Source organism: Hippopotamus amphibius, chromosome 7 (assembly GCF_030028045.1).
Source record: "Hippopotamus amphibius kiboko isolate mHipAmp2 chromosome 7, mHipAmp2.hap2, whole genome shotgun sequence".
Classification (NCBI taxonomy): Eukaryota; Metazoa; Chordata; class Mammalia; order Artiodactyla; family Hippopotamidae; genus Hippopotamus; species Hippopotamus amphibius.
The window spans coordinates 86,080,332-86,103,230 of record NC_080192.1 but is presented as its reverse complement, the minus strand read 5'-3'; the positions used below and the strand labels follow the sequence as shown (position 1 = coordinate 86,103,230).

The 22,899-nt window shown below is 46.0% G+C and overlaps 1 protein-coding gene across 1 annotated transcript in view; it reads right to left on the bottom strand.

The window, feature by feature from the left end:
• Nucleotides 1–22,899, bottom strand: part of SLC4A5 (solute carrier family 4 member 5) — a 92,948-nt gene that overhangs the window by 44,677 nt on the left and 25,372 nt on the right. Inside the window, exon 4 of the mRNA XM_057741229.1 lies at nucleotides 17,578–17,707. Coding sequence (XP_057597212.1) covers nucleotides 17,578–17,707 — 130 coding nt within the window. The remainder of the gene's footprint in view (nucleotides 1–17,577; nucleotides 17,708–22,899) is intronic.

The following is a 22,899-nucleotide window of genomic DNA, read 5'->3' as shown; positions in this document are numbered from 1 at the left end:
ATTAGGGTGAAGAACTGGTAACCACCAGTTTTCAGCAGGGACACGTTCACAGCAATTTCATACATCCATGCTGCAGAATACCCCTCAGAGATAAAAAGTACGAGGGCGAACTATGCATACTGACAAGATGGACAATACCATCCCATTTTATAAACACACACACACACGTGTGTGTGCACATGTGTGTTTACACATGTGCCTTTACATGCCCAGCAGCAGTTTTGGAAGGATGCCTGTCAGGTGATTAAATGATTACTCCTGAAAGGATGTGTGGGGTTGTTGGTAGGCGGAGGATTTAAGAGACGTTCACTCTATTGGGGTTAATGAGTGTAGTAAGAATGTGGTCTGTGAAGCAAGACAACCAGGTTTTGAACCCCAGCTTCACGTTTACTAGCTATGGACTTTGGGCAAGTTACTCAATCTCTCACCGCCTTCGTTTTGTTCAGGGATACTTATCGTTTATAGCAATTAGAGAAGTGCCTGGCAGGTAATGCACACTCTGTTAGTGTTAGCTACTAATGTGCAAATAAAGAACATTGCTTTTGTAAGTTTAGAAACAATAAGAAAACAGGAAAGTAAAGGCATTCAAAGCTCTCCCAGCCAGAAGACACCATGGTTGGTATTCTGATGCCCTTCGTGTTAGATCTCTGTGTGCACACATGCACGTGTGCACACGTACACACACACTTTTACATTAATGACACCATAAGGGTGTGATAGTTAATGAATATCCTTTTATGTCTGCAAATGTCTATAAATATTCATATCATTTTAAGGCTCTTTAGCATTCACTTGTATGAATAGACCATAATTTATGTGAATAATCCTCATTTGGTAGACATTAAGATTATTTGTAATCATTCTTTATTATAAACAAGATTAGTTTGAATATCCTTGGCCCCTATTCAATAATTTCCTTATGATAAACTCCCAGGAGTGGAATTGCTGTGCCTGAACAATTTTTAAAATTGATTTATTTATTTATTTATTGGCTGTGTTGGGTCTTCGTTGCTGCACGTGGGCTTTCTCTAGTTGCAGAGAGCAGGGACTACTCTTCATTGCGGTGCACAGTCTTCTCATTGTGGTGGCTTCTCTTGTTGCGGAGCACAGGCTCTAGGCGCGTGGGGTCAGTAGTTGTGGCTCGAGGGCTTTAGAGCGCAGGCTCAGTAGCTGCGGCGCATGGGCTTAGTTGCTTCTTAGCATGTGGGATCTTCCCAGATCAGGGATTGAACCCATGTCCCCCGCATTGGCAGGCGGATTCTTAACCGCTGCGCTACCAGGGAAGTCCCTGCCTGCACATTTTTATGTGTATGACATACATTGTCAAACTCTTCTCCAGAAAGCTGTGCCAATTCATACTTTCACTAGTGTACAGGAGACCTCACATTTCTCTGAATTCTCTCAAACTCTAGTATTGTCATGTCTTTTCACCTTTGTTCATTTGGTAATTGAAAAATTATATCATATTTGCATTCTTTTGTCTATATGCGAGGTTGAACATCTTTTCCTTTGTCAGATTTCCTCTTTATACAATTGTGTGAGTACTTTGCAGTATCAGTGTTTAACATCCTGATTCAATACATTTATTTGAGACAAGTTAACTAGGAGCCTGGTGGGGACTTGGGGGCTTGGATGGACACAGGATTGGAGGATTTTTTGTTTTTTTGGTTTTTTTTCCTGACTATACACATGTTTATTGACTAGTGTTATTATGGACCTATTATTACAGGTAAATTACTCTTTTTTTAAAAATAATTATTTATTTATTTATTTGGCTGCCTTGGGTCTTAGTTGTGGCACACGGGATCTTTAGCTGAGGCATGTAGGATCTTCAGTTGTGGCATGAGGGATTTTTTTAGTTGCAGCATGCAGGCTCTTAGTTGTGGCATGCAGGATCTAGTTCCCTGACCAGGAATCGAACCCAGCCTCCCTGCACTGGGAGCTCGGAGTCTTAACCACTGGACCACCAGGAAGTTGCTCAATTATTCCTTTTTAAATGAAGCATAGTTGATTTACAAAGTTGTGTTAGTTTCTGGTGTACAGCAAAGTGATTCAGTTATACATATAAACTTTTTCACATTCTTTTCCATTATGGTTTATTACAGGATATTGAATACAGTTCCCTGGGCTCTAAAATAGGATCCTGTTGCTTATCCATTCTATATATAATAGTTTGCATGCTAGTCCCAAACTCTGAAGGATGAGGAAGTTTGATTAGAGGAGGCCTGGAGGTGAAGACCTAAAACATGGGGCTGGAGCAGAGACCCTCAGACACTTGACTCAGAGACTCACCAAGGTGTAGCGGATGTTTTTGTTTTTGTTTTTATTTGGTTGCAACAGGTTTTAGTTGCACCACATGGACTCCTTAGTTGTGGCACGCGAATTCTTAGTTGCAGCATGCACGTGGGATCTAGTTCCCTGACCAGGGATCAAATCCGGGCACCCAAAGCACGGAGTCTTATCCACGGCACCACCAGGGAAGTCCTTAGTGGATGTTTTTAGTGGGGAAATATGTTTGGTAGAGCATTATTTAAATTATGGTAGGGGCTTCCTACGTGGCGCAGTGGTTAAGAATCCGCCTGCCAATGCAAAGGTCATGGGTTCGATCCCAGCTCCAGGAAGATCCCACATGCTGCAGAGCAACTAAGCCCATGTGCCAAAAAAAAAAAAAAAAAAAAATTATGGTAGACCCAGGTCTGTATAATATCAATATAAAGTTTTTCTAAAACTTGTATTAACACAAGGATTTGCAAGGAAGAAATCAAAGCACAGGTCCAAATGTTTTGGTCAGGAGATGCTCACTTTTCTCCCTGAGAATCTTTCTCCTATTTAATCACTCAGATTGCCCCATTTTACCTCAAAAATACACGAGATAAACCACATTGTCTCCTTGCCACTGAGGACCCTTTTGCTACTCTACTGCCTTACCACATCCACCCAAAGGTATGATATGTCCTAGTAAATGGGGCCACTTGGGTTGCTTTCTACACTGTCTCATAAACATCCTGGGTGGACATTTGGGCAGTTCTCTCCCATGCATCCATCCTTCGGCTTCCTGCCTATGCACATGGAAGAAGGGTGAGTTGAAACCCTTTGAAACGACCTTTCAGTAACTCCAGATAGCAAGGACAATCAATTCTCTTCACTTCCCAGGCCTTCAACCATTTGTACTGTGTTATAGGTACCCACAAAACACTAGCTCTATACACAGACAAGGTCTCAACCAACCTGAGCACAGTCTGCAGAAAAGCAAAGTTACCTGTTTCCAGGTTCAGGGCAATGCCAGAACTAGACTCCTGCCTGCCACCAGCATCCCTTGAGAACTTGGTTTTTAAAAAGTCCAGGATACTTAACAACTTCACTAGGAATACCTCTTCAGATGTCCTTGCAACTATTTTGGGAATCCAGATATTGAAACAGTCAGCCCAAGACCTGAACTTAATTTTGTGTTTTTAATGGCTACCGCTAGAAATTAAGCTCACTTTCAGCTTGCATAGGACATAGAAATGTGGAAACAACCCAGCTGTCCACCAATGGATGAATGGATAAGCAAAATGTGGTACATACGTACAGAGGAATATTATTGAGCCTTATGTATGATCCCACTTACATGAGGCATTTAGAGTAGCTAAAAATCATAGACAGAAAGTAGAATGCTGGTGTCTAGGGCTGGGTGGAGGGGAATGGGGAGTTACTGTTTAATGGGTACTGAGTTTCTGTTTTATAAGATGAAAAGAGCTGTGGAGATCGATGGTGGTGATGGCTGCACACCATTATGAATGCATTAAATACCACTAAACTATATACTGAAAAGTAAAGACGATAAATTTTATAGTAAGTATATTTTACCACAATAAAAAATGGAGGGAGGAAGAAGGAGGCATTATCTTTTAGAGTCACCTACTAAAATATTTACAGGTGGATTGATATGGTGTGTGGGATTTGTGTCAACGTGATCCAGTGTGTGTGTCTGGGGTAGTGGATGGAAACAGAGGCATGAAACTGACCATGAGTTAGCTGGTAACCATTGAAGCTGGGTGATGGGTACGTTGAAGAAGGTCATTCTACTACCACTTTTGAATAAATTTGAATTTTCCATAATAAAACGTTTAACCGCTTTTCAGAATGAGTAGAGGAAAGGGCTCTTTAAAAAGCCTCTGACCAAAGCCAGGCTTAAAAACTTTTGGAAGCCTGATAAAACGGTTAATGTGTAACCCCAAGCAACTCATTGTAAAGTGACCTTTATACCACAGTTGTCTTCAAAAGTGGGGAATTAGAGTTGGAGAAGCAGGGCAAATGGAAAGAAAATCTCTGGGCTGGAAAAGAACTCTCAGGGATTTTGTCCGGGCCAGGGGCAGGCACCAAGTGCCCCTCCCAACTGGGATGAAGCTGAATGGAAGCTCGAAGAGTCACATGTCACAGAAAGCAGGTCTCAGTCACGCAAACGGGTCCAGAACTGAGGCCTTTTCTGTGACTAGTAACTCGGTCACTAAACAATTAGAGGAAGTTGCTTTTCAGTTAACACCAAGAGTGGTAGAAAGCCTCATGGGGCAAGCTACCAGGCACCGCCAAATCACCAGATGGGAGGGTCTCCTTTTAGGATCTGGAAAGGGCTAAAAACTGAGAGACCTGAACTCTAGTTCCATCCCCAGATGGAAATAAATTATGACCCCCACTGGCCCTGCCCTGGCTAGCATGTGTATCAACAGCTCTCAACCTTAGCTGCAATAGGATCATCTGGGAACTTTTTAACAAATTCCAACATCCAGGCTGACTCCAGACGAATGATATCAGAATCTAGGGGCCTGAGAATCAGACATCAATACTTTTTAAAAGGAAGGCATAGGTTTTTGAGAAGACAAAGCAATGAGCAGACCATTATGTGTGGTTAGATAAGAGTAAAATCTGGAAGATATATATATATGGCAATTAGAGTGAAAGTCCCTTCCTCCTGCACTAATTTTGCATATCATTATCATTAAATTATGTCCTGGCTAATTCATTTGCAAAAATTCCCCCTAAGACACCCTGATTTAAAGATTTTTTAAAAATTTAATTTCCCATAGAATGCAACCTTTAATGATAAGATTTATGTTGCCTCTAAACACTTGTTTTAAGACTTAGAACTGCATGAATTTATTTCTCAGATGAAGTTAAGTTTACTCACCTAAAAGTTGTAAAGTATCTACCCCCACTGTGGTAATTCTCTATTTGGCCTCATTGACTTTTATTCTGTAACCCTTGCATCCCTGCCCCATCATCCATCATCCTAAGACTTGACTTCCATGTATTAGTTACAAAGCATCAAGACAGTGTTTTCACTTTATGCCTGAGGCTTGTTTGTAATAAATTTTGTGATTCTAACAGATTCATTTCTTGCAAGTAATGTGAATGTCAGTTTTTCCCCACTACCCAGCAAAGCTCTTTAACTCCACATTGAGTCTTATCAGTGCCCTGAATTTTCCAGCAGAAACCAAAGGCCAGTGTTAATTCTTTTATTGGCCAATGAAGAACTGTCCTAAAGATATCGAGGAACCATCAGATAATCCCTAGGTTAAGTCTTTGACAGAAGCACCAAGAGATGATTTATAGAAGGAAAGTTTTTCAGAAGAGGAACTCCTAAGCAAATTCTTGCCCATTCCTACAAGTTATTTGGCAAATTCATACTACATGATGACAAGCACATGCATTAAAATATGTATGTGAAATAATGTAAAAAGTTATTTATACAACTGATTAAAACTACACATATGGTGTATACGTTTGAAAGGGAGCAGACGCTGTTGGGCCCTCCTGGGTACAAATTCTTTCTGTGTCCCCCACTTCTTGTTTGTAGGAAATAGGCTTCATTCAGCCTCCTTGACCCTCCCTGAGTTCCAAAGAGCAGATTCAAACAGTTGTTTATCAGGGAAGGGAAAGTATGCAGAAACTAAGGAGGACTGGTCAAGAAACAGTAAGTGCAGCCAAGGGGCAGGGTCCTGGCTCCTCCTCAAGGAATATACATAACAATATCTTTTTTTCTGTAGGAACTAAAGCCCCCACCTAGGTGGAGGATGGTAACTTCAGGCTGAGCCAAGATTCCCGAACACTGACCTGTTATCTTACCATCAACCAATCAAAAGGAAGTCAGCACACTGTGAAAGCTAATGAAGACTCTGACACCCTCCCCAAATGATTCTCCCTTTTAAAACTTTCATGGTCAAAACAAAAACAAAAGAGCTTTCATGGTGAAGCAGAATCTTTGGAGTTGGCTTTTGGACATGAGTCTGCATCTCCCCAGGTTGCTGGCCTCCTGAATAAAGCAAACTTTCCATTCCTACCAGTACTTGTCCCTTGAGTACTGGATTTTGAGCGGTGAGCAACCAAATCTGAGTTCAGTAATATGTTCACAAACCAAACTTGACAGTGAATTTGAAAGACTGTAAAGTAAGTAAGAATGAGCAAGCAGGCATGGGTCAAGGGTCAACATGCATGTGCAGGAGTTTAGAAGGTACAAGGAGGGGCGGATGGCACCAGAAATGCCCCAAAGTCCTCTTGGGGTATCCACTCCAGACTAGACTCAGAAATTTGTCTTTTTATTGTCCCAGAGATGATTAGGTCCAGGGATATTAACTAACACTAATCAAGTTCACAAGGGTTGGTGTATAAACCCAAAAGCCAATTTATTTAATTTACAATGAGATTTACAACAGTTATAAGGGTTAGTTCTTCTCATCTTCTAGCCCTTGCGTCCTCTCCTTATAGGCAACCATACATGGAAAGTCAAATTATCATCAGGAAATTACAGAATCAGAACAAGGCACATTAGCAAAGTGATTCAGATGTTTAACAGACTCAGAATAAGATGTCTGGAATCCTCCATCCCTCCAAATGAGATCTGCCTGGGACTGGGACCAGACAGGTGGAGACCCCTGTTTTAGACTGTTCTGGAATGAACCCATGAACTTCCATGGCTGACTAACTCCCTGTGATTGAAAGTCTTTCCTCTTGCTAACCTAGGAGTCTCCTTTAAGGACCTTCAGTTATGCTGTGCGATTTGGGCATTACTGGAGAACCACTTCTTCCCAAAAAGTGTGCCCAGCAGTGTAGCAGGCAGGGATGGGGCAGAGGTGTGGCATTCCAGGAGCTGTGGGGAATTGAAGGGGGTTGGTGGAGGCTTGTTCCCAGCTCATGCATTTGGTGAAGAGCCCATCCTGCTACACTTTATATCTTCATGAGGTAAGGAGGGGGTAAGGGGTAAGGAGGAGCCCACGGCTAAGTGAAGGCCATCAGACAAAGCTACTGGCAGATTCTGAACTGGCTCCTTCAGGGATAGATTTCTGGAGCCAAACTTCTCTGAGGGCTACTTGTCTGTGTGTCCGGGGGCATTTATAATTACCTCATGGGTCTGTCATTTATAGACTTGTCAGCCTCCCTCAGAGTCTGCCAGCACCTTCTCCTCACTGGCCCTCAGGAGATGCCCCCTCCTCCACCTGGATGTTCTCTCTTCCACCTGTGCTATTCAGGGCCTCATTCAAAGGCCACTTCCTTCATTACAATGCCCCCCCCACCCCCTCCCCCCCACTCCGCCCCAGGGGCCCAGCTTGAAGAGACCACGCCTTCCCCTGACTCCCATGCACTTTGTCACATGCACAATAATACAGACAATGGTTAAAGTTACTGAGTACCTTCTATGTGCCACACGCTATGCTAAGCACTTTACAAATATTATTTCACTTAATCTGCAAATCGATCCCCGAGGTAGATCTGTTACTATTCTCGTTGTTTAGGTAAGGAGACCCTTTGAGGATGAGGAGCCTGCCCAAGGTCAAGCAGCTTATAAGAGACAGGGTTTGAAGGTAAGTCTTTTGACTTGAGAGACATGTTCTCACCAGTTCACATGTACTGCACTGGTTTTTATTTATCTGTGTATATGAGCACATGCCTGCCTTTTACACTACATGGGGTGGGAAAACCATGCCCTACAGATTAAAAGCACACCACATTGCCAGCTAGCAAAGAATGGTTTTTAAATTTTTAAAGGGTTGTGAAAAAGAAGAAGGAGTAGAAGAAGGAAGAGGTAGAAGAGATCATATATGAGTAAAAAGCCTGAAACATTTGTTCTCTGGTCCTTAATAGAAAAGTTTGTTGACACCTGCTCCAGATGATAAGCAATTCAAGAACAGATTCATACTTTACTCCTTTTAATTCTCCCACAGGACCTAACACAACATCCCCTAAAATGTTTTTAGAATGAAAGGAGAAAGGTGTGGTGGATAAGACAAATTTTCCAAAGTTCTAGACCCACAGGTTAGAGTTTCCACTTTTCCACTGCCCTAGGGATTGGTATGGTGTTGTAGTGACATGGACAGCTGGTGTCCATTACAAAGACAAGGCATGACTTCTGAGATGCCTGTCCAAGGGAGAGATGAGTTTGCAAAACTCCACCACCTATACTCTCATGGGCAACTTGAAGAATTCGGAAAGTTCTGGTTAGCATGACAAGCACAAGTGTGGCCAGTGAATAGATAACATAAAGTGCACAGCTTTACTTGTAAAAGACATGTTTGGGATGTCTGCTCTGCTGCCATCCATACAGATGCAATCTTCAGTCTATGGCCAGCCCTCCCATACTTCCCCATAACTCTGATCTGGGGCACAATGATGGAACAACCAAGGTTGGGCAAATTAGATTATCTCTGAGGAATTAGAAATTGGTGGATTGAGGAACACATTTTGGGATGGTCCCTTGAGTAGAGTAGATGTAAGTTTAGAGGCTGAGGAATGGCCTAGGGCAGGGACAAGGGAAGAAGCTGGCTGCAGAAGGGTAAAAAAGATACCCATAGAGAGAGGCAGGGACCGGAAGCAGAAAAAGAGGACAGTCTGGCTCCCCAGGTCCAGCCCTTGAGAGATCTGACTGTCCCTGGGTACCATGAGGTCACCCCATGTTCTGCTGATGCTCCCTATTTTTGCATAAGTTAGCTTGAATGGGCCTGTTACTTGCAGCCTAAAATATCCTGAAAATGACAGTGGCATTTCTCTTTCCCTCGGCCATCATACATAGGCTCTGACAGCTCACTTGAGCTTGGGCTGTAGTTGCAGAGCTGGACATACCAGATGGGGTGGGGGGTAGGGGCTCTTGACTTTAGCATAAAAAGCTCCTGGCAAAACATTTTCCGGGAGGACCATGCCTTCAGCACCTCTTGAGCCTGATGGTTCTGATCCTAACAAGATGGGAGACATAACCACCAAAGTTAGTGTGTATACCTTGTTTTTATTCTAAGTTGTACAGACCAACAGCAAAGAGATGTTTTTGAGACAAGATGGGACATTTGAATCTAGACTGGATTTCCCATCATATTAAGGAATTATTCTCAATTTTGTTAGGAGATATAATGGCATTGTGGTTGTGTTTACAAAAGAAGTCTAATTTCATAAACGTGTACTAAAATGTTTACAACATCTAGGATTTTGTTTAAAACATTCCAGAAAAAATAAACAACAAAACAAAATCCCTAAAAGCAAACAAAATATTTTGCTCTTGGAGATAGATAAATATTAATCATTGGTGAGGCTGAATGATGGATACATGGGGGTTTATTGTACTATTTTTGTGTGTCTGAAATTTTCCATAATAAAAACTTTAGATAGATATATAAATTATATATATATTACATATATATAATTTACATATATGTAATATATACAGGTTAATCAACTGGGATCTTGGAATGCAAGGTGGTCTGATGTTGGGGTTTCTCCACTCCTGACAACTACAGGAAGGCAGTTGTCCACTGCAACTGTGGAAGCTGTCCAAGGACGTCCTTGTTGGGAGGAGGTGGTCCTTCCAGCTGACCAGCTTCCAGGGATTCTAAGGATCAGCCAGCCAGTCATGCCCTATCCAGGAAGAGTCCTTCCCTCTCTCCTCATTGAACTAGCCTTACTATCACACTCACTGGCCGGCTAATCCAATCTTACCATCCTCAGTCCACTGTGTGAGGCTTTGCATCACTGCCTGGCTGTCACTGTGGATGTGGACTGGTGCTTTCCCAACCTGACTGTAGGCCCTATGAAGGTGGCCCCTTCTGGTCTTCTAGGCCTCCTGCAGACCTGCCCTGGCTGTGCTCATTGTAAGTGATCACTAAGTCCCTGGGGGCTGAAGGCCCCTAGCACAGCTCGCAGGTGAAAGTGCTGGCTAGAATCAGGGACTTTGAGGGCCTGAGGGAAACTTGCCCACTTCTACCTGGGACTTGGGCCAGGTTCTGATTCATATAAAATCACTTTTTCCCTCCTAGTATTTATCCAAAGAAATAAAAACACTAATTAGAAAAGATATACGCACCATTATGTTCATTATAGCATTATTTACAATAGGCAAGATATGGAAGCAATCTGTGTCCACCAACAAATGAATGGATAATATATATATGTATATATTCCATTATATATGGACTACTAGCCATAAAAAAGCATGAAATCTTGCTGTTTGTGACAACCTGGATGGACCTAGAGGCTTTTATGCTAAGTGAAATAAATCAGGGAAAGACAAATACTGTATGACTTCATTTATATATGAAATCTAAAAAACAAAATAAATGAACAGACATAATAAAACAGATACAGAGTCATAGATACAGAGAACAAGCAGGTGGTTTCCAGAGGAGAGGATGGGTGGAGGCAAGGAGAGAAATAGGTGAGAGACATTGAGGTACAAACTTCCAGTTGCAAAATAAACGGGTCACAGATATGAAATGTACGGTGTGGGGAATGTAATCAAAAGCTATATAATAATTTGGTATGGTGACAGATGATAACTAGATTTATCTATGGTGATCCGTCTGAAATGTATAGATACACTGAATCACTATGTTGTGTCACAGGGACCAACATAGTATTGTGGGTCAATCATATTTCAAAAACAAACAAACAAAGAGTAAAAGAGATCAGATTTGTGGTTACCAGAGGTGGGGGTGAGTAGGGAGTATCGCATGAAAGTGGTCAAAAGTACAAACTTCCAGTTATAAGATAAATAAATACTAGGGATGTAATGTAAACATGATAAATATAATTGACACTGCTGCTATGTTATATATGAAAATCATTAAGAGAGTAAATCCTGAGGTCTCATCACAAGACAAAGTTTTTTCTTCTATTTGTTGAATTTTGTATGAGATGATGGATGTTCACTACACTTAACTGAGGTCACCATCTCATGATGTATGTAAGGCAAATCATCATACGCTACACCTTAAACTTATTCAGGGCTGCATGTCAATTATAGCTCAACAAAGCTGGAAGGAAAAAAAAATCACTTTTCCAGCTTGCTCAGCACAAGCATCAGGTATCAGTATTGAGAGATCACGTTAGATACTGGATGGGAAAGCAGTGTGATAATACTAAATAGCACGATTACTCAGGCCAGTAGATAAGTGTCAAGTCAAAGTCAAACAACCTTAAAATCTTTCCTGTGACCATAAATCTCCATGCGTGGCTCCACGACGGCCACGGTGAGGAGCTGCTGACCTGCCTCGGGACCCCTTGGCGACCTGCAACTCCTCCAGCCAGCTCTTCCACTCTGCTCTCTCTTCAAATGAGAGAGGGTCTGGGAATCATCAGCTCAGAGCTCTCAACTCGTGCTCAGAGGCCCCTAACCTTGCTGCCACTGCCCTGCCCTCTGCTCCTTCGGGACGGTCACAGGCGACAGGTGTGGGTCTTCCTGGCTGGGGGAACCCCCAAACTGTGCCCTGGGCCCTGCACCTGCCGTCCAGCAGCTCCTCTCCGCTTCTTGCACCTTTAAAACCACTCTCTTTCATCTTGCCCCTTTCTGTCAGCATTCAACATGCTCTGATCTCTCTCAAAAAACAAAAGCCTGCCTTGACCCCATGTGCTCCTGGAGAGACGCCTGCCCTTCACAGACAAGCACGTTAGAAGAACCGTCCGAAGAACCCACCTTGGTCCTCCCGACTCTCTCCTCCACTCTCTGCCCCCGTCCCTCCCCCAAGACTGCTGTGTCCGTCCATCCTGTGGATACTTTTCAGTTCTTCCCCCACTTCTTGGCCACTCCCCCATCTTGCCCCTGTTTCCTGGACACAGCACTCTTCTCCTTCCCCTCCTGCCTCTCTGGCAGCCCCTTCTCAGTCTCTATTGTGGGTTCCACTTTCTTTGCCCATCCCTCAAATGTTAGTGTTCCTGGGGGCTCTGTCCTGGGCGCTCTCCTCACTTTACAGGTCTTGGGGGCAACCTTATCCTTTTCTTTGGGTTTGATTTCCATCTAGATGCTAATGGCTCACAAACCTATGCTTCTTTACTGAATTCCAGATCTCTAAGTCTACGTGGTGATCTGCTGGACATCTCCACCTGGAGTTTCCTCAAACGTAACATGTTCAAAATGAAACTCACTCATTGTGTTGTGCAGTGGAGTGCTTTACACAACATTGTAAAGCAACCAGACGCAAATAAAAATTAATTTAAAAAAAAGAAAAATAACAACAACAAAAAAATGGAATTTATCATCAACTACCCCCAAACAAAACAAAACAAAATATTCAACACAACAAAACCTTACTATTCCTCTTGTGTTTCCTAAATTGATACCACGAGTTACCCACTTGCTTAAGCTGGAAACATGGGCATCTCCTTGACTATCCTACTCTCCCACATGCCATCTGTCATTAAGTCCTATTCAGATACGTCTCAAATCCAGTAAAAAGACCACTGGTTGCCAAAAATTAGGAAGGAAAGAGGGATGAATAGGCAGAGAACAGAGAATTTTTAGGGCAGTGAAGCTACTCTGTGTGATACTATAATGGTGGATACATGTCATTACACATTTATCTAAGCCCATAGAAAGTACAGTATCAAATATGAACCCTAATGTAAACTACGGACTTTGGGCGATAATGATGTCAATGTAGGTTCATCAGCAGTGACAAACGCACCGCTCTGGCGGAGGATGTTGCTAATGGGGGAGGCTATGCATGTGTAGGGGCAGGGGGCACACAGGAACTCTGTACATTTTGCTCAGTGTTGCTGTGAATCTAAAACTGCTCTGAAGAATAAAGTATATTTAAAAAGGAAACACAAGTACAATATATAATATATTATATGCTTATAATTATACACTCAAAAAATATGTCTCAAATCCACACCTTCTCTATATTCCCACTGTCAACATCTTGGTTCAGAATCTCATCACCTCTCACCTGGACCAGCCTCCTAACTGGCCCAGCCTTGCCTCCTTTTATACAACTTCACATTAAAGCCTGGGTGACCTCTCTCAAACAGTCCTGTCACTCTCCCACCCCAAACCCCTCAGGGGTCCTCCAAAGCTCTCAGCATCAAGTGCAAACTTCACAACATGGTCTGCCTAGGACATGCATCATTGGCCACTCACTGCCTAGTCCAGCTACAGGGAACTTCTGCCCCTTTCTCTGTCTCTGTTTCCCCTGTTCCAGGGGCCTCTTCCTCCTTCCATACCGTCTCTTGGCTAAGGGTCTCTTGACCCATCCCTCAACTGTCTATGTGAACAACTCTTTTTCCTGCACACCTGCCTTGATCCCCCCTGTCTGGGTTAGGTGCCCCTACACTGTGCTCTCTTAGCAGCCCATCACCAAGTGTGTGGTGATTTACCTCTGCGCCCCATTAGGCGGAGAGCCTGAGTGAGCAGGGATGGCATCTGCCATGTTTTTTGGATCTCTCAGCACCTGGCTCAGGGCTTACAGACAGGAAACACTTAGCAAACAGTGGTTGAATGAATGAGTGAGGTCTGTTGACATCTATGCTAAGAACTCTCAGCTCCTTCCTCTGCTTTCTACACAGAGAGGGCAGCTCTGGCCCCATAAAGGTGATCGCAGGTGAGTGGCGAGACCGGAGGGCTGGGTGTCTTCTGCCCCAGACTAAGAGGGGAAATGATGGTAGGGGAACATGCTACAAGGCTATAAGCGGGAGCAGTTTCGGGTTGTACAGCGTGAAAAGCATCCCCACCTGCGTGTGGAGAACCATTCAGGGCTTTTGAAAACCTACCGATCTGGTCTGACCTAAGCTGACCTAATTCTCCCGCCCCTCTTTCTGCCCTTTCCTGGTCATGGCAGGAATATTTTCAGAGCATATGTGTCTTATAAGAACATTCTGGCAAGTTCACACTTTTGGTCTGCTCTGAGTTGAGATCAGAGGCAGCTTGGATTTGGAGTTTGCTTTCCGAGTTCATGGAAGGCTCAAAGCTCCATTTTTGAGTCGCCCCAAAGCCCCTCCACACTTGGCCGACTTCCAGCCCAGATCATCCTCCTCCCCTTTCTCCCCTGCCACCAGGCAGATTCGAGTGCGAGAGTCAATGGAATTCTGGGTAAATTGTTTGCTCACAGTGAGGGGGTCCACCCTGCCCCACCCGACCCAACCCTCCCTTCAGGCAAGGTCAGTGTCAGCGAACAGCCAGCTGCACTCCCCTCCGGGGAACGCTAAAGAGACAAACTTAATAAAAATCTATCTTATGAACAGCCTGACCTACCAGCATTGATCCCATTAGAAGTGACGCCTGCACACAGTCCCCATCATGTACACAGGACCGGCTCAGTGGAGCTCAAAAAGCCATTTAATCTATCCAGGGGTGATTCCTTCTCCAAGTGCCCGAAACATCCCCCAAACCAATAACCCTCGGAAAAGCGCTGCCAGGGAAAATTCCTTGCGGATTTGAGATTTTCACTCCGTTAATCTCCTAACGCAATCAAGCAAACACTCCCGCAACAAATGAAATACTTTCATTAAATGGTCCCTTCCCCCAATCTCTTTGATGTGGGTACAGACCTGCAACCCTCTCAGGGCCTGAGTGTCCACGTGAGGGGTTGTTCTTGCCTCCCATCATTTTCTCCTGTTATTCCAAGAAGGCCCAGAACCCACTAGGATTTGCTGGTTTTGGATTCTGGAAACTTCTGAGTGGATTCCCTGAGTGGACTGCATAGCCTGTCGACTGAGGGAAATTCTTCCCATTCTTTGGTGGGGGTGACAGACCCCAAACAGGCCTGGCCCCAAGCCTCTTCTGTTGCAGTTTGCCAGGAGGAGCCCCCAGCACAGCTGTCCAGGCCAAGGAGACTTGCTGGCCGATCACCAAACCCTGTCTCTGACCTCTGCAAAGGCCTGCTGCTCAGACCTCCAGCAGGGAGCTGCAAACCAGCTGGGCTGTGCTGGAGAGAAGATTAAAGGAGGCTGGGCTGGAGAAAGGAGTGCTAGAGAAGGAGGCCTGAGTGGCTCGCCCCTACTGCTTCCTGCCCCAAAGCTGGCCCTCAGGATGCTCCTCTCTCCATCAGCCTGGAATTGGGTTCAGCTCCTTAACTTCTTCCAGCCTCCACTTTCCTCTTGCTGTGTGTTCGAGGTCTACTCGGGTTACTCCAGCGCTCTTCCCAGGTCTCCTCAAATGTTGTCCTTGGAAAACCCGCCTTGTGGGGAAACACCCTGGTTTGCAGTCAGGAACCCCAGGCCCCTTTATATTTTAAAGGAGCCTTTTTCCAGAAACATTATTATCTACAGTTTATCACTTTCCTTGCAGGGTCTACAGTGAGCAAGGCTCTATGAATCCACACTCAGAGAGACACTGGATATTTCCACTATGGCAACAATCACGTCTACGAGGGCCCTGAGGCCTTCTCAGCAGCGGCTCTGTGGGTGCGTGTGACAGGCCCTCGCGGAGGGTCCCATCCTGGCAATTATTGCCTGGGATCCTGAATGCACACCTTGCCCAGGATGGGGGCAAGTCACGCTCTCCCTACTGGGCCTTGGAGAAGGCCCTTCCTCTGTACGCCCACCCTGGGCAAGAAAGGGATTTGCCCAGAGAGACACAAGAGCCTCAGAGGCATTAAGCCACAGCAGCCCAGACTGGGCCCGGGTCATTTGACGTGTCCTCCCCTCTCTTCTCAGCCCTGGATGCATGTCCCGCGCTCTGTGGCTGTCCCCGTTTATCTCTCACACAAGTCGAATTCCCTCCAGATTTATGTCCTTCCATGGAAATCAAAAGAGTCCCTGGAAGTTGAAGGAAGGGGAGAGAAGTGGCTGAGAAAATGGGGAAAACGTGACAAAGTGCATAAGCACTTAAGCTGCAGAGTCAGACGGCCCCGTGCTAGCACCAGACTCAGCTACCTGCATACGCTGACCCTCTAAACCTCACTATCCTCATCTGTCAAATGAGGATGATAATATTTCCTGCCTCCTCAGGGTCATTGTGCAGCTGAATGAGATGAGCCTGTGAATTGTTGAACATGTAGTAAAGGCTCGTTGAATGTGCTGTTAAGAAGAGGCTCCCCAGCTTCCAGGCAAGGACCGGGCCCAGCCATGAGGCTGGGAATTCATGCCTTCTGAGGCCTGCAGGAATTTGCTAGTCACTCAAAGGCTTTTTTTCACCCCTAGGAGAGACTGGAGGGAGAAGCTTGGGAATGTCAAAACCTGCCCCTCGTTCTGCAGAACGACTACTGAGGTGAGTGAGGTTGGTAGGTGAGGAAGGGGCCCAGGCTGTGACTGGGGCAGTTGCCGGGTCCTGGGGTGCATGGTGGCCCCCAGGCAGAGCCACCTGGGGCACCGCTGGCAGGTAGTCCAGGCATCCTCAATGGGGGCAGTACCAGCCCCAAGAAGGTGAATTTTTTCTTAGGAGAGCAAAAATGTCTGAGAGTATAATGGTTTGTGGCACTCCAAAGCGCAACCCTACCTGACAAAATCTAATTTCTTAGTATTTCATTTCTCTCAGTAGGAGTAAATTTAATTCTATTTTAACAAAGTTAATTTAAATTTAAAAATTTAGAAAGGAGTGGCTTTCCTACTAAAAACGTTTGAGAAACATGGGTATGCTCTGTCTTCCGGACTCTCGACTTCTGTCCCAGGGTCCCTCCTCCTCTCACCAGCCCCTCCTGCTGCCCCTACCATATTCTGCCTTTTCCTCGGGCTCTTGGCAGCATTCGATGCTTTGATCAGTCCAGTTCAGTTTAGAGGCCGCTCTGCCCCAGGCACTGGGTATGGCCAGCACTACTCCTTACCCTGCTTCTCCCTTGGCTCCCATGGCTTCACTGTGTGGTTCCCCTCCAGCCCTCTGGCTCTTCTCTTCCTTCTCCTGCCCCTCTGTGTGCAGCTCTCTCTGCCCCCACGTGTGCCTCTGTAGCTCCACGCTGCTCGTCTTGCCCCAGACTCTCCAAGTCCCTTCGCTTCAGTGCCCACTGGAGAACCCCAACTGAATGTTTCCCGGCACGCATTTCCCTTCCTCCAGGAATCACTCCCGTCTACCCCAGCCTGCTTGGTGCTTTCCCGTCTACATTTAGTTTGAACCATTTGACACGAAAGGATATGTGCCCCTGTGTTATTCTCTCCCGGTTTCATAGGTGTCTGTTCTACTCTCCCACCTGGATTTTCATTTCTCTGAGGATGAGACAAAGTCAGAAGTTTCTCTTTGCTCCATAGTGCCCAGCCCAGTTCTGGACACCAAGGAAAGCTGGTAGGTGGGTCTTTGGGGGCCAAGAAGCGCCCTAGCAGAAGTCAAGTTACGAGGTGTCACTGGTCAACTCAGCCTGGGCCCAGGCAGACGGCAGTGGGAAGCCCCCGTTACCTCCCTCCGGGGCTCTGCCTCACCTGGCCGACTCCTTCCACTCCATCTGGTCTCCGTCGTGCTGCAGAGTGTCCATCTCTGTGAAGAGGGTGGGGTTGGGAGCCTCATCTTCCTCCCCCAGGATGTCCTGGAGCTGCTCAGCAGCTGGAGACCCTGAAAGAGGAGGGCAGCAGGCTCTGCTGAGTGCCCTGTGGGAGGTGGAGGCCAAGGGAAATGAGGCAGGAGCCAAGGGCAAGGGAAAATACTTCCTAGCTCAGGAAAACTAAGTCCACCTTCTGGGCAAAGCTAGACTCAAGTTTCTGTGGGTTGGATGTGGGTGGGATATCCTTTGAGATAAAAGAGATGAAAGGATTTGGTCTGTATTCAGACTCCAGGGTCTCGTAGCTGACACTGAAGAAAGATGGAAAATGGCCACAGCCAGGGCAGCAGCAAGGACAGGGAACAGAATAGATAAGTGAGGTGAGAAAATTCTGTCCCAACTTCAGCATAACAAACCCGGAGGGATCCCTTTTCCACTGGGCCCCAAACAGTTAACTCCCAACATTGGCCTTGAAGGGGCAATCAGCTGTGTGAAAGGATGTGCTTGCACCAGGGTGCCACGTGGGCCCACCTTCTTCATGTACAAGGTGACAGGCTGTCCCTGAGTCCCAGTCTGCTTTCCAGCTGCCCAGGGGATGTCACCTCCTGGGTGTCTCTCAGGCTCCTCAAGTCAGCATTCTGACACAGAACACACACCCTTCCCCAAACATGCTTCTCCTGCCTTCCCTGCCTCCCTCCCTCCTTCCCTTCCTTTTTTCTCTCACTCAATATTTAATGAATGCCTACTGTATGCCAGGCATTGGTCTAGGTGTAGGGAAACGAAGCTGTGAAGAAGGCCCATACATCCTTGATATCTTGAGCTTCTCCAGGGGCAGATACAGACAGTAAACAAGTAAACAAATCCATCAACAGTCATTTCAGTGATAAGTAGTAATAAGTGTTCTGAAAAAAATAAAGATCACGGAGCTACATTAGATAGCATGGTTAAGAAAGGCCTCTCTGAGGAGGGTGTATTTGAGTTGTGACTTGAAAGATGAGAAGGAGCCACTTGTGCATATCTGGGAGAAGAGTGCTGTAAGTGTGCCAAAGACCTGAGATGGGGTGTGCTGGTTAGTGTGTCTAGAGCACGGTGAGCCAGAGAGAGAGAGAGGTATCACATAACATTGAATGCCTTGGTTAAAGTCATAACTGTCCACCCAACCGCACAGGCTAGACACCCTGGCATCATCCTCAACTCACCTCTTCCTCTCACCTCAACTTCCACATTAAAAGTTTTCGAGAATGCTTTCCTTCCTCACCAATCTCATTGCCCCTGCCCTGGTTCAGTCTCTCATTGACTGTCTTCCGCCTTCATCAAGTCTTCCTCTTCCTTCAAGCCTCCCTATCCCCTCAGTTTATCATCCCCTTTGGCCCTCACTTATTTCTCCATGGACTCCCAATGGTCAATAATTTCAACTACTCTTCTCAATATAGTCCCCACTCTCTTACTCTTTGACTTCCCCAAAAAACCAGGCAGCTGATGCCCAAACAAGAATTCACTGGCCCAGTCTCCACCTCTGCAGGTGTGTGCTGGGGTGCAGGGAATGGCAATGTAGTATGGTGGTACCGGTGGACGCAAGGCACATGCAAGGCTTTTAGTCCAGCTAGACATGGGTGTGCATCTCAGAGCTGCTACTTACTCATTAGTGAACTCAGTCTGAGTGAACAGGGTTGTTGTCCCAATAAATCAGCTAAGGAGAATAACACACGTGACACAGGGTCTGGAATACAGCAGGTGCTAATCCCCCTGGGTGCCACCAACCCTAGCACCCAGGATCCTGAGCCCCTCTGGAGAAAACCACCCAGCTGTACAAATGGCAGATTCCACAGTTAGCAGGTCTCAGAGGCCATTTCCACACATCCTTATCAGTGCCCTTTCCCATGTTCCTCGATGCCACCACTAAACTTTGCTCCTCTCTGCAAGCCCCTTGATCTGTCTCCTACCCCACTTCACCAAGAAAAAAAGACCTCCAGGCACGAAATCCATCAACTTCCTCCCTTCTGGTCCTTCTGTGTCCTTACCATTGTTGCAGTCCATCTCTGAACAAAACAGTTCTTCTTCTAGCCTATCTCTGGCCCCGTCTATTCCCTTCTACTGGATGCTTATTTCATCAACCAGCCTTTCCTTACTGGGTCTTCAGCTTCTCTCCCTCCACCCTCTTTCTCTCAGCCTATAAACAGCTTTTCCCACCATAAAATACCTTGCCCTGATCCTGCCTGCCTTCTAAGCTCTGCAACTCTCCTTTTCCCTTCTCGCCCCTCAACTTCTTGAAGGGGTGGTCTACACTCGCTGTCTCCACTTCCTCCTTACCTAATCACTTCCCAACCTGCAGCAACTGGTTCATCCCCCTCACACTAAGGACACTGACCAAGGCAGAGATTTTAAACTGGCAACTCAAAGGTGTGTCTAATTCAGCCCTCGTAGAGTATAAACGTTTTTTGAAGTTATTGCTCACATAAAAAATTATGAGATTTCATATAAAAATCTAGATTTCTGACTTTTCTTGAAAATTCAGATACTCTGATGACAGTGCCCATATTTCTACTATCAATTAGAGCTGAATGATGGAGCATATGCATTTTAGTTTGCCACAGTCCCCACTACTCCCTACTATACCCTGCTAGTCTCATTTATGCTAAGCACCCAAGTTTACAACCCAGATCTCAGATCTCTCTTGTTGTCTTATTCTCAAATCAATAAGTCAATAATAAAATCAGTCAAGCCAACAGCACGGTGAAGCTATGGTCTGGCTTTCTCTCAGGGACATCAGTGGTGCTGACTGCTCCCTCTGAACTGAAATGCTTTGGGTTCTTATAAGAGAGCACTTTCTTGATTTTTTTTCCTGTCTCTTTGAGGACTCCTTCTCAGTGTCCTCCCCTGGCTCCTCTTGCATGTCTCACTTAAGTCTTGATCTTCCCCCGGATTCCTCCTTGGTCTTCTTGTCTCCTCTCTTTCTACACACTTCCTGGACCATCTCATGTTCTTTTTGGTGTCACCCTACAGCCAAGGTCACCTGTGTTTCTAGGTCCTGACCACACTGAGCGTTTCCACCTGTCAAGTGGACTGCTCCAACTGGGAGTTCTGCAGCCTTCTCAAGTCAACCTCAACATACTCAGTGCAGCTCTGCCTCCCAGCTTCCCACATCCCAACCTTGCCCTCCTCTGCGTTGATTAATAGTGCTCCTAGCTACACAGCCATCCAGAGGAGAAATGTTGGGCTCACTCCTGAACCCTCCTTCTCTCTCATCATCCATGTCCAATCAGACATTAACTTCTTTCACTTACTTCCTGAATATTTTGTAGCTCTCTCCCTTTTCCCCACCATTGCCACCACCTTTGTTCAGCTTCTCATTATCTCCTATTCCTGTCATTGCAAGAGCTACCTACTGTTCCCACTGCCTCTGGTTGCCCAACCCATCCCATTCCCCATGTAGCAGCAGAGTTTGCTTTGAAGACATTTCAATCATGTTCACATCGCAAACTCCTGGGAGTCTTGGTGCTCTATTTAAAATATTGTGCATATGAGTTAGAAATAATTTTACTAGCAGAAAATACTACCACTTTATCTGTATATAGCTCAACGGACTGCATGTATTTAAATGGATTTTTTTTAATGGATTTTTATTTCTGAATTTTTCTACCACTTTAAACTTACGTCCTTTTTATTGACATTGATTATTGACACTTGCTAGCAGATGTCAAAGGTTTAAGAAAATTTTATAGCAGAAAATTTAACAATTGAACAAATAACATGTGTTCCTTAAATTGGGAGAAGTCTATGACTGCTTGATACTGAAAAGGCACACACAGGATTGGAGAACAGTAGTTCTTGAAGAGTAGTTCTACTCTTTTAAAATGTAGATTTTGTCATGTTACTCTTCAGATGAAAAACACTCAATAGCTCTCTATTACCTAAAGCCTAGGGTCTATCACATGGCTCAAAACATCCCTAACCTGCCTTGGTAGGTTCTGTCATGTTCCTCATCCAGACACCCCAGACTCCTGCCACCCTGGACCGTGGATGCTCTGGACCCCAGCTACCCTGGACCCCAGCCATCCTTGACCTCACATGCCCTGGACCCCAGCCACATCAGACCACACACAGTTCTCTGAAGAGGAGACCACATCAACCCTTGGACCTTTTGTGCCTACCATTCCCTAAATCTGCAATCCCTTTCCCCCTTCAAAGCCAAATAAGAAGGCAAATAAATGGAACAGTCATGAAATGATGAGACAGGACAAAGAGCAGGGTGCCTGAACCAGCCCTGCCTGGGCATTACCTGCTCCCTGGAATAGCTGAGCGCTGGGGTCTCCGGCTGCGGACACTGCCTCTGGCCCCAGCCTGTTTCCGCGGCTGCCACCCAGGCTGCGGCCTCCACACGTCAGTCGTCTTCCCCACCAGCAGGGCACAACAAACCCACTTTTGTTTCCCCGTTAAGCACCGGGGGAGGTGTGGGGAGAGGAGAAGAGGGAGAGGGAGAGGGAGGGGAAGAGAGAGAGAGAAGGAATGTGTGAAAGACTGGGGAAGTGGAGAGAGGGCTGTATGTGAGAAGATGTAGTAAGCGTGAGAGAAAAAAATATTGAGAGTGAATTAAAGATACTGTGAGTGTAAGAGAATTGTGAGTGTGTGTGTGTGCACGCACACAGGTGTGAGAGAGAGAGAGAGAGCATGAGCGCTCAGGTTCTCAGGTGCCCTGGAGAGAGAAGGCCTCGGTGATGGGGGCAGAACCTCCCGCAGGCAGCCGGGTCTCCACAGCAGCAGGGGTGGCAGCTGCAGGCTCTGAGAGGACTGGCAGAACGGCCCCTTTCCCCCTCCCCCATGAGCCCTTCCCACTAAGCCTGGCGGCCCAAGGGGCGCCCAGGCACCTCTCCTCAGGCCCCTTTATAAAGGCAAGGGTGGGATTTTCCTTGAGACTCCCCCGGGCCTCCTTCAGGCTGCAAGTGAGCCGGCTGGAGCAGGGCGTGTCCTGGCAGGTGCATTGTCTCAGCCGCGCAGCCCCAGGGAGGAGGCTGTAGGGGGAGAGGTGCTGTGAGGTCTCACGTTTCACAGTACTCACCCTTCCTCAATAATGTTCCATGCAGCTGGTTTCTGCCCTCCCAACTCTAAACCCAAACTCCTGATCCTTTCCCTCTTAGTCTGCTTCTAAGACAAAATGCCAAATGTCACTCAGTGAGTGTTTGCTGAGAGCCCAGGGACAGTGGGAACGGGTCACTTCGGGGTGTGTGGTGAACCCCCCTGGGGAATTATTTTGCTCTGCTGAGAAACT